A 17,165-nucleotide genomic window follows, 5' to 3' on the forward strand; every position below is an offset into this window, starting at 1 on the left:
GTTCAGGCGTTTTTAAACAAACGTCGATAAAATGTCTAATTTTGCCAAACGCCAAAAATCGATACTAATTTTTGCATACTTTGACAAATTTTTAAAATTAAACGACTTGTCGTAGGGCCGTAATAATTTAGTATGATCTATAAAACTATGGTATCTACCGGCAAAAAAAATCATTAAAATCGGCAAAAAATTTCTTTAACACTTCATTACAAGAAAACGGCCTGGCCGATCTTTACCAAAAACTAATCAGCACGATTCCCAACCAATATCTTTCGAACGATTTTCGAATTTTCAAAATCGACTCAGAATTGCTGGGTAAAATGTAGAAGAAAATTTTTCACTTTTCTGCTATTTACGAGGAAACGGTTTGGCCGATCGTCGCACAAAATTGAGAAACCCTAGTTCTCGTCGAGATACATCGAATGGCTTTTAAATTTATAAAATTGGTGCAGCTGTTTTTGGGAAATCGTCGATTTACGACAAGAAATCCCACACACCCGCCCACACACACACACATACTTTTTTTAAATTTGGTCTAATTCGATTCAGAATGGCTTGAAACGTCGAGAAAACATAAAATTAGCGAATCGGATTTTTTGATGAAAACATAAACTTCTCTTTTAGAAGTTTAAAAATAATGTTATTGTACTATAAACATTTAGTTTATTTTTATACATAAATAATTTTACGTTTTAAATTAAAATGGAAAAGCATTAAACAAAAGATTCCTAAAATCTATGGTTACACATTTTTTAAACGCTATATTTTATACAGTTTTGAAACTATTTCAACTTGATTATTTATTCGCCGTTGAAAGTTATTTAATATAATTACTAACCCAATTGTTTTAAAAATTATAAATCAATTTTCACTTCTACACTTGATGTATCATAATTGAAGGAATGCATATTTTAGAAAATATGTTAAACAACTAAGGCAATTTTTTAATAAAATAATAAAAGATAAATTGAAATTATTTATACTATTAGATTTTTGAACGTTTCGAAACTAATTATGTGTTATCTCACAGCATTACAAACTACAAAAACTCACATACAAAAAAACATAATTTTAAGAATTCACAATATCAATAGTGGGACTCATTAAATTTGAACCCTGTTCGTTTAGTTTTTGTATCAAAAGAACACCATTTTATTTTGTTTCCAATATTCATATGGATTTGTCTTGTTGTGTACATATTCGATTTTCATTTCATGTGAATTGCATATTAATCTATTGTAATTTTTTTTTTCTATTTCAGAGCCGTCGGCCTTGTACGACAACAACCATTACCACGAGGAATGTTTGCGGTGCAACTCCTGCGCGGTGAACCTGACGGGCTTGAACCAGAAGCGCGCCAGGAGGTTCAAGGTAAAATTTATACTGAACCAATAATGAATACAATAAAAATATTAAACAAATTAATAGCTTCACCTTTGAAAAAATCATCTTTCATCTTATTTCTCATTTACACTAAATGTAAGATAAAAAAGCAAAGACATAAAATCTTTTTGATACATTTTGGTTAGGTCGTTTTGCTATTTGGGGTAAGTTAGGATCATGTCATTTACATGATTTTGTCAAAACGTATTTGTAATTTTGATAAAGTTAACATCCAGATAATTATCTTAATTTTTGATAAATTCGATGTAAAACCAGCTAGTACGGAACTTAAAATATGATAAAGTACACATAAGTTCGATGAAAATGATATTATATTTTTTGTGAAAATGAATCTAAATATGGCAAACCTTCTACAAGTATTACGAGTTTATATTTAAAATTCTTATGAACTCAATGAAAATTATGATAATCATATTTTTTGTATAGGCTATTTTAAATATGTCAATTATCTTAATTTATAATTCTTCATAAGATCTGATATTCTTTAATATAAATTTTGAGAACCTAAACATATTTTAAGATAGCAAATGTATTGATACATAGCTTGAAATTTATTAAATGTTAAATGATAAAAATGTGTGGATATAATTCAAACCTTTGTGATTTTTTATTAAAATCCAAATGCTCATATTTTATTTAAACGATCGTTTTTAGTTTCTTTATATAAATACCATTAGGAAGATAATTTGGCATCAAATTTCATGAGTAATTAGTAAACCTGGGTATAGTTTAGGAAACAAAATCTTCAAATAAAATAATCATGTAAATGCTATAGGAACTATTGAAAAGAATATATTGCAAATAATAATTTGATAGTTTTTGGACAGTTGATAAACTAGATTAATTTGCATTTGCATGTATCAGAATCGTAATTGATGCATAATATTTGATATTTTTAAGTAAAAAAATACTAGCTCACGAGTTTTGTTAAATGAAACAAAACTCGTGAGCAGTTTTGTTTCATATATCCACATTTTATCAGCTTTCATATTTGTTTGCACGTCAGTTCAGTTTGTCATTTTCAATCTAATTAAATATGGCATTTTATAGAGAAGTTTCATAAAATCGAAAAATACATTGAATTTATCTTTAAAAACCTTATAAACTTAAAATGTACTAATATAGATCATGTAGGTACCTATTAATCATTTAACTGAGATGATTTTAGTTTTAAGTGTTCGAATTGACCATGAACATGACAAATATATTTAATATGAGTTGCACTGCTAAGATAGTAGATAAATGATGTGGGTTTGTTTTACGAAATTTTAAAATCTTATTATTACATTTAACAACTTCGTTAACATGAGCATACATTGCAAACGTGTTAAACTAAAAACTGATTAGACTTAGTAAAATATTATACATTTGAATCTAAAGAAGTATGAAAAGCTTTGAAAAGATCAAAAGAAAAATCTGTTTTTAAAATTAGCTATAGAAAATACTCCTTAAATAGGAAAAACTTAATTTTTATTGAATAAATTGTGAAAATAATCACAATTTGGGAAGAGCATGCAACTTGCTTTAAAGTAAAATGCCACTTAACATTACTTATTTTATACAATCATTACCTCAAATTATTTTAAATAACTTGACATCACAAAATATATTTTTTTCATTCCAAAAATTGCAATCTAAATGGCAAATGATTGTTTTATTCGCATGGCGAATATACTCTTCAATACATAGATTTTTTTTTGACTTGAATGTGAGCGTATTTGTCAACTTTAGTTAGCTGGTTACATAATGTACACTCGAAAACTATATTCAGGCATCTTAAAATAAATAATATTGCTTAACATAACAGCAAAAAAATCAACAACGAAAAAAATATTTCCGGCACAATTTCGTGTATGTCCTTATAGCAAAGTCATCTGCATCTTCAAAATTGAGAGGCCTATTTAATGTTATGACAAGACTATGTTACGTAACGTTTTTCATATGATATGGTACTAAAAACTGTCAATATGCTACGTGTTTGCTGTGCAATTAGGCCTAAATAGTAAACCTAACCTAGAAAACAGACAAATACCGAACGCACAATCCTATCATAAGTGCATTTTTGTGATGTGGTATAATAAAACATACATGAAGTTAGATTTTATGTGTAAAACTCCTGATCCCACAGCAAAAACGTACCATTATGGACATTCAATATGAAAACTGCTAAGTAACATAGTTTTGCCATAACATTGGTCTAGTTTAGGACATAATCGGCCCCTGAATCGTTAAAATTTATCGAAACATTTATTAATATTTAATTAATATAAATCACATATATTCAAGAAACATTATCAACATTTTATTACAAATAAGTTATTTTTTAACTTATAACTTTACGTAGGTAAGCTATATAGTAACCGCAATAAATCGAAAATGAAATTTTTTATATATCTTTACGTTTCAGAATTTTCTGAACATTTTGGCATACCTTAGAAAAAATTGATGATGTGTGTGTGCGGATACAAATTTTCGTCGACAATTTCGGAAACACCGTTTAATGAATAATTCAAAAAACATTTTACTTGTATTGACAAGATGAAAAACTGTTTTTTGGGAAGGCAGGTCCAGCTGTTGTGAAATCTCAATAAAAATAATTTAAAAAAATAACATTTAGAGGTTATGTTTATTGGACATATGTACATCAAATTATCAGATATTTTATAAAGATTTTAATAATGTGTACACATTTTGTGTAATTTTTTTGGGTTTCGTACCAAGATTTTTAATTACGGTACGGGAAGTTCCCGCAATTTGCCTTAAGGCACAATGCCGTGCACCCCACTAGTTGAATAAAAATTTGAATAACAGAAACAAATTCATTTGAATAATTTTTCTTTCAGAACCAGATCCTGTGCGACCTGCACTTCGCAGACGTGGCACTGATGGAGTGCTCCGATTTCATGCAGCAGTTGCGAAGCTTCAAGCCGCACTCTCTGGGCTGCGCCGTGGCCAGGAGGAAGAGTTCGGCCACTCTCATATTCCCGCTGCCGCCGCAGGCCTGCTCAGGTAAGATGATCATCATCATCATTGTCGTCATCATTATTATTACCATTGTTATTTTCGAGACTGATTAAAGGAGCTATTTTGGGAATTTCAATCACCGCGGTCTTTGACGAACGCGAGTTCGAGATGTCTTTATAGGGAAATGTCAATATTGTTATAAAGATGATTCGGAAATTTATAATTATAGCAAAGTAGAATAAAAGAATATATATATATATATATATATATATATATATATAAAGCGAGAGGTTTTTCTTCAGATGGTGAAATAATATGATAAAAATTGTTTCTTGGGCATCCATCCAGTAATTAAAAAAACAGTTTTAATGCAAAATGTTTTAATTAAGAGAACATACGTTTCGGGTCCAGATATAACACAATAACTAACACATAACTAAAATATAACAATAACTAAAATATAACACAAAGAACAACACAAAAATGCAACGAAATGCATTAAAACTGTTTTTTTAATTATTGGATGGATGCCCAAGAAACAATTTTCATCATATATATATATATATATATATATATATATATATATATATATATATATACAGGGCCGGTCCTGCCTTGCGATGCATGCAAAAAATGCGGGCGCACGCCTTAGGGGGCGCCAAAACGTGTTTTGGAATTTAAATTTTTAATAAATTATTTATATTTTTTATTATATAAAATCTAGAATACTTAATAAATTATAATAAACAATCAAACTTAACTAGAGATACGGAGACACAAAAAGCATATTTATTTTGCAACGTGATATAAGTAGAAACAATTAACCGATTATTAACTCTGCAAATTAGTAAATAACAGCTCTGTTTATTGCTCAATCTACTTATTCAATTTTTTATATGTTTGAAGTTACTGTGAAATCGAAAAAGGAATTATATGTGTTCAATCCCGTAAGCGCAAACCTACGGAAGATTAAATTGACAAAAATTTGCTAGATGATTTAGTTAAAACGGAACTTGTTAATGAAAATAAATACAAATTATAATACAGAAAAAATAAAAATAGGGATTAAGTGTCTAGAAAATCGATTATTTATTCCGAGATGTAACTTTTGTTGAAGACATTCGTGGTTAGGGTAATAGAAATAGAACAAATATGAGAAAAGGAAGCAAAAGTTACTTTTGAACGAAAATCTTAAGGCTTTTTTTACCTAGTGGTGTCCGAATTCTAAATTTAATATTTATTAACTATGCAGAAATAATGCATATCAAATATAATTAGTTTTTTTCCAATATAGTTCAAGAAATGTGTAAGTTCTTTGCATTTTTACTGATTTTTGGACAATACTTCTAAAATACGTTAAAAATTTAACTTTAAAACAACAATCTGATACTCTGAATACGACGAGAAAGCAAGGACGAATACAATTCGGCTCTTACGATATCAATAAGATATTGCGTGACTAGCCACTTGAAAACTACTTGAAATTGAATAGAGAATTCGGACATCGACGATCGTTAGTGGGGCAGAAGACAGTATATCGAACGACTTGTAACGGATAACACATTATGCTAATTTAGGTTTCCATATTTTAAATTTTAAATTATAACACACTGATGATGAGACGAACCTAGTCCCGAAACGTTTGTGAAAATTATTATCTCATAAATTAGTGCAAAAAAGAGTGTTGGTTGTTCATATTTCCAAATTAATATATATATATATATATATATATATATATATAAGCAATTAAAATAAAATTATGTTTCCAATCGCATTAACTTACGAATGACGAAATCGTTGGCCAAATCAATATTTATGCCGTAATTCTTTTCCGTGTCAGTGACAGCTCATTCGCTGAATTACCCTTGGTCTCGTCTAAAGAAGTTTTACTTCAAAACTACAACCAAAACTATTTAAGTTATTTAATCAAATAGACAAAAGTTCTACATATTATGAATTAGCAATACAAATTTGACTGCCAGTTGGAGGGAGTTTTTTTGAGGATTCTTCTTATCGGACTATTTTTTTTTAAATGTATACACATTTATTGTTGTCAATTTACTTTATCAAATATTTGTAATTGAGGCAGCTAATTTCTAAGTATTAGTCTAGTTATTGTTTAATAAGCTAGATTTGCAAATCGAAAAGCGGATTAATAGACAAGCATTGGTAATTGAAAATACAATTAGTAGGCAAGTTGCCTCTCTTAGCTTTGGAAATCACAAAGCTGATCAATAGGCTCACAATAGATGGAGGTCAAATATGTTCTAACAATTCCAAGTAACCCAATTTATATTGATTTCTCTAAATTCAAACCATTTAAGTAATATTTTCATGACTATAGTCATGGAAATATTATTTAAATTCCAAACATCTCAAAATTCCGTGCCGCTTAAAAAATGTAAGATTCTATTTTATTATTCATAGTTGCTATATATCTTTGATGCAATTACAATTGAAAATATTTTTATAGACAAAACAAATACTACAATAGTGTCTATTGATATAGATATGTATCTATTGCTATAATCTAATGATATATATATGTAATTATATAGGTTATATTATCACGATTATTATCAATTTCATCAAACTTAACTTTGGATTTTGTACATATTTCAAGATAGGTTTCAAATCAAAGATAACTTTGATATAATTTATACTAAATGAAGTACCTCCTAATCAAACCATTGATTGAAATTGCAATTTGTTCCAAGAAATAACCCTTTGTATTGCGACATTTGAAAAGTTCATATTAAATATTGCAACTAAGACGAAAATTGGGTCAAAAGTGGTAATTTTTATCTATTATTTCATGATTGATATCTTTTTTCAAACATTATAATATTGACTACTATATTTGAAATTAAAAAAGAAATACATCTGTTTTATTCATTTTTTAATTTCTTTAGCAAGGCTGGTACGGAATTTGGGTACACATATGGAATTTTTTAAAAACTGTAAAGTTTTTCACTATTAGATTTATCACTAAGTTGTAAATGTTCTAACTTGTCCCATTTGACATTCTGCATTCTTAATAGTCAGAATTTCCAGTATTTATCTCACGATTTACATTATTCACATTACATTACATTAATATACATACATATATGAAATCAAATTCTAAAAGAAAGTTTATTTTTGTTTGTCCTAATTATGATTCAGTATCACTCAGAAATGTATTTTTTAATTTATATAATATCAAGGTTTTAGATGTTAGAAGAATAATTTTATAGTAACCCAAGCATATCTAGTACTATCTATTTTCTAATATATTTATGTATTATTTCAATTTATTACTAATATCTATTATTTCTGATTTTTAGTAAGTAAATGAAGCTGCAGAAAATTTTATTATGCAAATATATTTAATAAACTCAAACACAACTATAAATTGTGAGCAACATGCGTTTTCCAACATTTCTATGTAAAACGATATCACAAGAAAGCATATTTTCGCATAACGATAAATAAAACCAAAGTAATGAAACAAAATATTTCTCTTTTGCGGCTAGAGATGAGAAAAAATGACAAAAATCGAATTAAGATAAATTTCATTGAACGTAGACTTTAATTATGTTTTAATAATAAATTAAACTGTCATCTATAATTTCAACACATTCACAAAATTCATCTATTTATTTTATTTATTATTTTTCTAACTTTTTTTCAGAATTTACAAACTATCAGTGATCTCAAAAAACGTTAATATTTATAATAGGCCACGAATAAATCAGCAATTACAGACAATTTTAGTGTGACATAATATTGTTAATGTTTTCATTAATGGTATTTGTTATTATTAATTTATAGTATTTTTTAGTTGCTCATCAAATTGCTTATATATACTACTTCAAATTATTCTCCCTTCTCACTAAAAAATAAAAATGTTGTAAAATCTTTTCTTTTTTACTTAATGACTGGCTTTTCAATATTTTATTCCTATATATCAAAATTAAAATGCGCTTTCAGTTTTAGTTTCAAATTAATATCAAAATGGTTGGTGAGGCTTAGGATTTATTTATTTAATTAATGTGTATCTAATCTTTTGCAATTTTGTATATTTCATTTAGTCTTTATTTTGTTCAAAGTATTTAATCAGATTCTGTGCAAAATCACAGGTGACTAAAAAGGGAATTAAGAGAAATTTCTAATTTGTATGATCAAACCTGTTAAATGCAAAAAGTCCAAAGGGTGCAACAATTTTTAAAATTTCTAAAGATTTAGATAAATATATAAAAACCACAATTTCTTCATATATACTAGTATATGTAGATATGAGCATATGATTATTTAATATCAAAAGACATAAATACTTCACATTTAATGCGCGTCGTTTCATATCGATATTATCTATCATAAATTTTTATCCAGGAGTTTACTTCCTAGTAGTAAAGTAATGAATTTTAATAAAGCTAGGTAATAGTAAATGTAGATAATACTCACATTAAGTTAGTGAATTGACATTTCTAGCACTTGACAGTTCAAATGTTTACAATGCCAAACAATGACATGTCGTTTTTTGCCATTTTTTACACTTAATATACAATATTATTATATTTTTATAATCATTTACATCACGAAAAATTCTCTTAGGCTTCAAAAATATTTATCAAAATCCGAACAATCGTTTAGAATGAGTATCTTTATATACATCATTACTCCTTCTAAACAATTATTGGAATTTTGATAAATCTTTTTAGTGTTTGTCAAAGGAATTTTTTAAGATTCAGTGGACGCAAAACTATAGTAGTATTCTAGAAATAAATGGCAGAAATTACAAAAAAACACTTATTATTGTTTGATATTGAAAACATTTAAATTTAACTGAAATTATCAGTCTAGATAATATTAGAATATATTATACAAGAAAAATGTAACGTCTACATTATTATTGCCAAAAAGCAGCTGAGACATGTGCCAGAACTTAAAATAATATAAGATACAGTCAACAGTAGATATTTGGCAGATGAAATTATATAATTCACATTAATAAATAATTATATAATTCACATTAATAATAATATTTTTTTTAAACTTATGCATGTCACATTTTGGTTTACTTTACGTTTAGTGGGGCGCATGGCGTCGTGCCTTAAAGCAAATTGCTGGAACTTCCCGTACCAAAAATTTTTTTTTTTTATTAAGATTAACATTTTTGAAAAAAAATTACTCTGAAAAATTAGATTTTTGAGAAACTATAAATTCTTGACAAAAATTTACTTTTTTTGAAAAAAAGACTTTTTGAAGAAATGTGTATTTTGAAATATTTTGGAAATTCTGAACTTTTTTTCAAAGCAATCGTACTGCTTTAACTGCATAGAGACGAAATATTGAAGCGCGTAAGCGCCGTGCCACCGGCTAACGGATAAGCATTGGTACGAAGCCCATAGGAACGTAAAAAAAATTTATACTTATTGTTAAAATCCCTATACAATATCTGATAATTTGATGTGCATATGTCCAATGATCATTTTTGACCGCCAGATGGCAATTTTTTACTTTTTTTACTAGATCTCCGAAACCGATAGACCTGCCTTTATGAAAATTTGATGAATTCATCTTATTAATACAAGTAAAATGTTTTTTCAAATTATTCAAATCGCACGCTCCGTTCTTTTAAAAACTGAGTTACCGTTTTTGGCACTTTTTGCCCCATATCTTTGGAACGGCTAGACCTGCCTTTGCCAAAAAGCATGATTCCTTATAAATACGAATCAAATGTTTTTTGAATTATTCAAATCGCTTCATCCGTGTTCCCGAAATCGTCGACTAAAATTTGTATCCGAACACACATACACACACGCACGCACACATGCATCCATTTTTTCTAAGGTATGTCAAAATACTCAGAAACCTCTGAAGCACTTCTGAAAAAAATTATTTAGAATTATGTTTCATGTGTCAAAAATCCATTTGTTTGGCATTGGATATGAAATATATTGCTTAGATTGAAGAGTGCTCATAAGATTTGAACATGAACAATAATGTTCATTAAATTATTAGTAAGAAAAATGTACTTTAGAAATTATACGAGATTATGAAAATTATAGACTAAATTATGGAAGCTATTATGTTGTGTGGTAAAATCAAGTGTGATATTGTTCTTTTACCGAATTTCTTATATTGCTTATGCTAAGACTATAAATGATATTAAAAAAATTGGAACTTTTGAATTGTAGACGTGGGTACGGGCAACGTTTGTCGGGTCATCTAGTATATATATATATATATATATATATATATATATGCGTGTATGTATGTGTATATCATTACATACAGTGTTTTTGCATATCATTAGATTAAATTGTATACTTTGCATCACATTTAATTACCATAGTAATTGCTTTTATAATCACTTGCAGTTTGCTTTCTACTACTTTAACCTTCACTTGCAGTTTCCAACTAGCAACTTGTACATAATTTTCTCACATCGATTAATCGAAAATATCGATGAAAATTCTTCTCATCCCCATACATTTTCCTCACTGTTGTGTTGTTGCCATTCGCAGCAGTAAAAATGATTTTGATTACGGCTTTTGCGTCGCGTTAAAAGTTTCTCGTGTTTATTACACGAGCCGTCATAAAAGTTCATTTTCGTCCGTCACATTTTGTGACTACTATGTGACTCCGGGTGAATTATGTATGCTGAATTATTATTATGTATGCTGATGTCCCGAAAATCACTCTTAATATGTTATGGGGACCTGTCAGGGAAAATTTCGGAATATTGAATATCCGATACTGCCGGGGGAACGGAGGTGGATTTGTGGAACAGGTCCACTTTTTGAAACGTGATTTATAGAATCATTTGAATAGTAACTAGTTGGTATTGGTATTTTGCCTTGAGGCAAGTTACATGAACTTCCCGATATGTAAATAATCGACTTAATCAATAAAAAATAAATTAATTTATGAGTGATTAAAAGTATTTCGAGTGGATTTATTGCACATATTTGAAAACGAACAAACACGTTAACTCGGAGTATTTTCTAAATGGAAATTTTCAAAATTCAATAATTTTTATAATTGAACCAGTTTCCGTAGAACTTTAATGGTATAGTATGTTTATTAAGACCAAGAACTCTATTGTTATACCAAGTAAATCGTCTAATTTTAGTTTTACCAAACGTTAAAAAACTACTCATTTTCTCAAACTTTGATGAATTTTTAAAATTAAACTGTTAATCGAAAGGCCGTAATAATTTAGTAAGTTCTATAAGACCATGATATATATCACCAGAAAAAATTTCATAAAAATTGGCTTGAATTTTTTTTCAAATGTTAATTACAAGAAAACGGCTTGGTAGATTTTCACCTAAAGCTAATCATTCCCAACTAATATCTTTCGAACAGTTTTTAATTTTTTAAAATCGATTCGGTTGTATAAGCTTAAATTTGGACGAAATATTTCACACTTTTTCCGAAATTACAAATATATAATTTGCTTGTCGGATTCTCTAGCAAAAACATATTTACGTTTTTATTTAAAGTATTTTTTTTCGGGCAGTTACATAATACTTAAATACAAGTAATTGTGTTGTAATATAGGAATTGAAATTTTGTTTGTATGATTTTTTTCTTATTTATAGTTTTTTTATCTTGTTCTTATTTATAGTTTTTAAAGGAGAAATTTGTTTCATAAAGAGAATTATGATAATATGTAATAACTTTGCTAATCACTAAAGTGTGGTTGTTTTCGGGAATTCTTGATCTTTTTCTTTTTTTTCAGTTATTTATTTATTATTTATTTATTTATTTATTTATACGCTAATCGGCTTTATACAGTTTTATAATATAGTATGCTAATTTATAACTTGTATATTATACTGATTTAGATAAAATGTGTTTGATTTGCTGATTTTACTTAAGTTATTCTGAATCGTTTGACATCAAATTTGGAATTAGCTTGTGTGCGACAATCGATTTCTAAATTCTACATCAGGTAATATAAATGTCATTATTATATGACAGAGTCAAAAATTTAATATTTAACATAATGCTATTTTAATCGAGTAATCGCGTTTTGATAATGCTACTCTGCATTCGTAAAATTATTTAAAATCCTTAATGTCCTATAGGTTTCAATAGTTTTTATAACAATGTGTACTATACATATGTTTTACATTTTTATTTTTTATCAAAACTAAGGTCAATTGCAGAAGCATCTCATTTTTATAATACATTTTTTTAATACTAATATTAGATCAGGAAAATGAAAAATCAAATTAACATTTGAAATGTAAAAATTATACAATTGCCTAAATAAAATGAATTGAAAAAATTTAAAATTGTTCAAAATGCAGACAGAATTGCATAGTTTGTATGCATTCTAAATTTAGATTAAAGAAAATCTTTTCAATTTAAATAAATCAAACAACACAGAATTCACAGAAGTCAAAAGTTTTTCTTGAAGAGTAAGAGCAATTTTAATATGGAATCACCAGTTTTTATTGATCTGTAGATACTAATGCTGAACGAGTACGTAATTCGCGATACAATTAACGTTTAATTCGAATTACTGGAAAGTAAATATTTGAATGAACCTTTGGATTGAATTTATTTATTTAATTAAAAATTACAACTGTCATGCATTGACATCTAGTAATTGTATTATCTAAAAATATATGGATTAAAAATTAAATAGTTTTTTATGAGTCTTTATTCGGAATATATTAAAAGCTGCTAAGTCGGTTTCTATTCTGCATCTACCATATTTTTTTCTTAATTTCTGCAAAAAGTAGTAATCCATTACCTTCTGTTCTAATTTCCATATAATCACTGTATTTATATATTCACAATCTATCTAGTAAGATTTTTGATAGATTATCCGAAATTAAGCATGCGGCAAATTCTAATTTTCGAAAAGTCATCGTCAATTTGATCTCACTTGTGTTAACCCGAGATGCACGATTTATATTCATCAAGCAACATATTGAAGACGTGCTCTCAAATGTGGCAGACCGACATTTCATATAGACGGAGAGCTAGTGGAAAATAATTAAAAGTAGTTATTTTTTAAAATCTGGTTGTATGTTTTCAAGTTTCCGTAGAAATTTGTAAAATATTACAAAATCCATTAAGGAACTTATATAATACGTATCTGATGTGGTACCAAGTACTTTATTCCATTTATTTTAGATCACATTGTAAATGGCTTTAGAATACTTTTTGAAGGTGTTTCAAGGCGCTATATCGTATTGACAGAGTTGCGCTTTCAAGCCCTCTGGACAACCAGATATCGAGCCGTAGCGATGTTCATTTTTTTTTGAAAGTATAGATCAAAAATATGTTTCCAATTGAAAATAGACCTGGCAAATAAAATCTCTCACACTATTCTTACCTAAATCGAGTTGGAGTTTAACTCAGTTTGCATACCTGCCCCAGAGCAGTACTACCCGTTATTTACCTTCTAATTAATTTTCTGTATATGGGTACTAAATATGTATGTGTATTAAAATCTGCCACGTTTTAGAATAAATTGATTTGAATATTTCACAATCTAATTGTATTTTCACGTAGAATCCATTAAAATGTCAGATCATTCGGAGACTTTACCAGTTTATCTTTGGATTGTATACCCATATATATAAATACTATAGAAGCACTAATAAACTAATTGTGAAAAAAAGTTGAAGTTTCTGAATATAGTAGGGTACGGTTGTTATAGATAGCGATTATTTGATTAGAAAATATTTTGTTAATTTTGTTAATAGCTTGGAGAAACGTAAATAAAATGATAATTTGAACATTTTTCTGCGTGAAAATACTAAAATAGTGCCGATAATAAAATCATACAAAAAATGCAAACTTGTTCAAACAAACATACTTCATCTTTCTATCTTTAGACCCTATCTCAATCAGTGTAGTGGCGTATTCTGACACAACCGTACCCAGTCTCAATTATTGCAGTTAAATTTTTGAATCTTATTAATGAATTTAAAAAGTTTGTGTATATTTGAATTATTACATTTGATATTATTATAGAGGATTTAAAAATTGGTACTATTGTTATTGAATTTTCTATGATTTCTGTTTATTATGTTGAACTTTTTTATATAAATTTTTAATTTAAGCGAATATCAAACTTATAAAATCATATAAAATAAAAATCTATGGATATCGTCACATTTTAGGATCTTCTGGTCGATTTGGCACCTTTTAAAAAAATTATATAGAATTACAAAACTATAATATAATAACATACCATTTTATTGAATGTGCGACAGGGTTATGGTATTTTGGCGAAGGATAAAGATTACTACCAAATATTATTTGGGGTCTCAAAATTAACATTTGATATATATATATATATATATTTCATATTATGATGATTTTTTATTTAATTTTTTGTAATCATAAATAATTTAACTAGATCCCAGAGATTTAGCCAAAAGAATCATTTCAACTATTTGTCACAACCTAGGCAAGTTGCATGCTCTTTTCAAAACGTGAAAATAGTCGACATACTTCATAAATACTCAAATATTCAGATTCAAATTTAAATAGAATTTTCAACTGTATATTTTATGTAAACAATGCTATTTTCAATTGATATATTTTATGTAAACAATGCTATTTTCAATTGATATATTTTATGTATATTTATAATATCAATAATTGTAATAATCAAAGTGTGCAAATACGCGCTATGTCTTAAAGACGATATGTTTTAATTATATTAATATTTCAAGATGTTCGTTTAGACAAAAACCATTATTACCATGTTCAATTTTATTGGAAAATGAACATCTAATTAATCTGTACCAGAAACTAATCAGCACAATTTGCAAATTGTGATATTTTGAACAGTTTTTGAAAATCAAATTTCAATAATCAGTTCAGGATGTTTGGCTAAAAAATAGACGAATAAAAACCATTTTTTTGCTTATTATGTAAGTAATAGTTGAGTTTTGAATAGTGTAAGAGTTTTTATTGAGTTTCTTCAAATGGATTTTGAATTTGTGATATGAAATCATTTTTGAGAATCGTTGACGATAGCTCACGCCAAAAAATTGTAATCAATTAGCTTGATCCAGTAAAATTGCATCTAATAGTACATACCCAGTAATGAGGTAACTACTACCAATAATTAATAATTGAATTTCATTAATGTCAATCAAAGTAGCTCATAGAATATAGCAAATGTTTAATAACAATATTAAAAAAAAGAAATAAAAAAGATACTATCAAATACAAGAAATGAAAGTTTTTGTAAAATTCGATTTTTTCTTAAAATGATAACAAATTTTAAACGTGTAAGTTTTTTTATTTATATGTACCTATTGTCCATACACTAGTTAACTTCCCGAAGGATAAGTTTGTTTTCCTAAAAAAATCCGATTCGATAATTTTATGTTTTCTCGATGTTTCAAGCCATTCTGAATCGATTGAGACTAAATTTGGAAAAAGTAAATCGACGTTTTCTCAAAAACGACTGGTCCGATTTTAAAAATTTAAAAGTCATTTGATGGATCTCAAAGAGGAATATTGTTTGTCAGTTTTTTGCAAGTCGATTATTCACACATATTGGGAAGTTCATGTAACTTGCCTCATAGCAAAATACCAATACCAACTAGTTAGTTCCTTAATGATCTAAAATTATTCACACTCAGCTCCCTTTCTATTAATCTTAAGAATGAGCATCAGCCATCCTACGATCCTTTCTTTATCAAATCGAGAGGAGAGAGCATGATTATCATTTTGCGTATCAGATATTAGATTATGAAGAAGAAGCATAAGGGATGAAAATTCATTTCGCGTCAGTTTTCCCAGAGGGAAACAACCCTTGCTCGAAACACGATTACACAGCGATGATTTAATTTCGACGTCTTAATAATAATCGAGAAAAGGTTTGCAATATGCACGTCGTATATTGGAATTAGGTGTATAATTGAATTTTTGGCCAACGGAGAAATTGTGAACGTGATTTTTGATAATATGGAATATAACTAGTGGTGTATGGCATAGTGTCTCTATAGGGCAAATTATATTAACATTGTCTTATAATTATAGAAGTTATATAAACTGAATTAGAAGTGAGCTTAAGAACTTCAGACAGAATTAAAATTAAAATTTGAATTATTTTCGATATACAAAAAAAAAATTTGAAATAAAAAAAAATCTTCCGAAAGCAATTGTTTTGTCAACACAAGCAAAAAGTGTTTCGAATCATTCAAATGAAATGCTTAGTTCTCTAAAAAACAGCCATTTTTTCACATTTAGCTCCAGGTCTCCGAAACGGCTAGACCTGCCTTCGCCAAGAACTAATCACCATTTCTCCCCATCAATAGAAATTCGACATTGAAATCGGTTGATCCGTGCGTCCGAAAACGTGTACGAAAAAATGCGGACACACATATACACATCAATTTTGTCTGAGGTATGCCAAAATGTTCAGAAACCTTCAGAACGTGAAGATATGCAAACAATTTCAATTTCGATTTTTAGACGATTACAATAACTTACCCGATGGGAAGTTTAAAATTACTTGTTGTGAGTGTGATTTTGCTTTGAGGAAAGTAGTATAAATTTCTCGATACTTATAAATAAATAACTTAATTAAAAAACTAATGATATTTACCTATTTATACAAAATTTTCAACTCTTTATTCACAAAATTAAATTTTGCTTTTACTAAAAAGTAATCAATACGATTAACAACTTATATCTTTTATTAATTAAAATTAAACTACTTCTCGTAGGGCTCTACAATTTTTGGAGGTTTGTTTAGACAGGTTCATCGTCTATCACTAGGTTAAGTTTTATTAAAATTTAAAAAAAAATCAAACAATTGC

The 17,165-nt window shown here is 27.7% G+C and overlaps 1 protein-coding gene across 1 annotated transcript in view; it reads left to right on the forward strand.

The window, feature by feature from the left end:
- LOC113389443 overlaps window positions 1–17,165 on the forward strand; it is a 338,511-nt gene that overhangs the window by 251,961 nt on the left and 69,385 nt on the right. Inside the window, 2 exon segments of the mRNA XM_026626476.1 lie at window positions 1,262–1,371; window positions 4,248–4,413. Coding sequence (XP_026482261.1) covers window positions 1,262–1,371; window positions 4,248–4,413 — 276 coding nt within the window.

This window comes from Ctenocephalides felis, unplaced genomic scaffold, assembly GCF_003426905.1.
Source record: "Ctenocephalides felis isolate EL2017-DRISC unplaced genomic scaffold, ASM342690v1 CF-g0.4_SCAFFOLD_03573, whole genome shotgun sequence".
Taxonomy (NCBI): domain Eukaryota; kingdom Metazoa; phylum Arthropoda; class Insecta; order Siphonaptera; family Pulicidae; genus Ctenocephalides; species Ctenocephalides felis.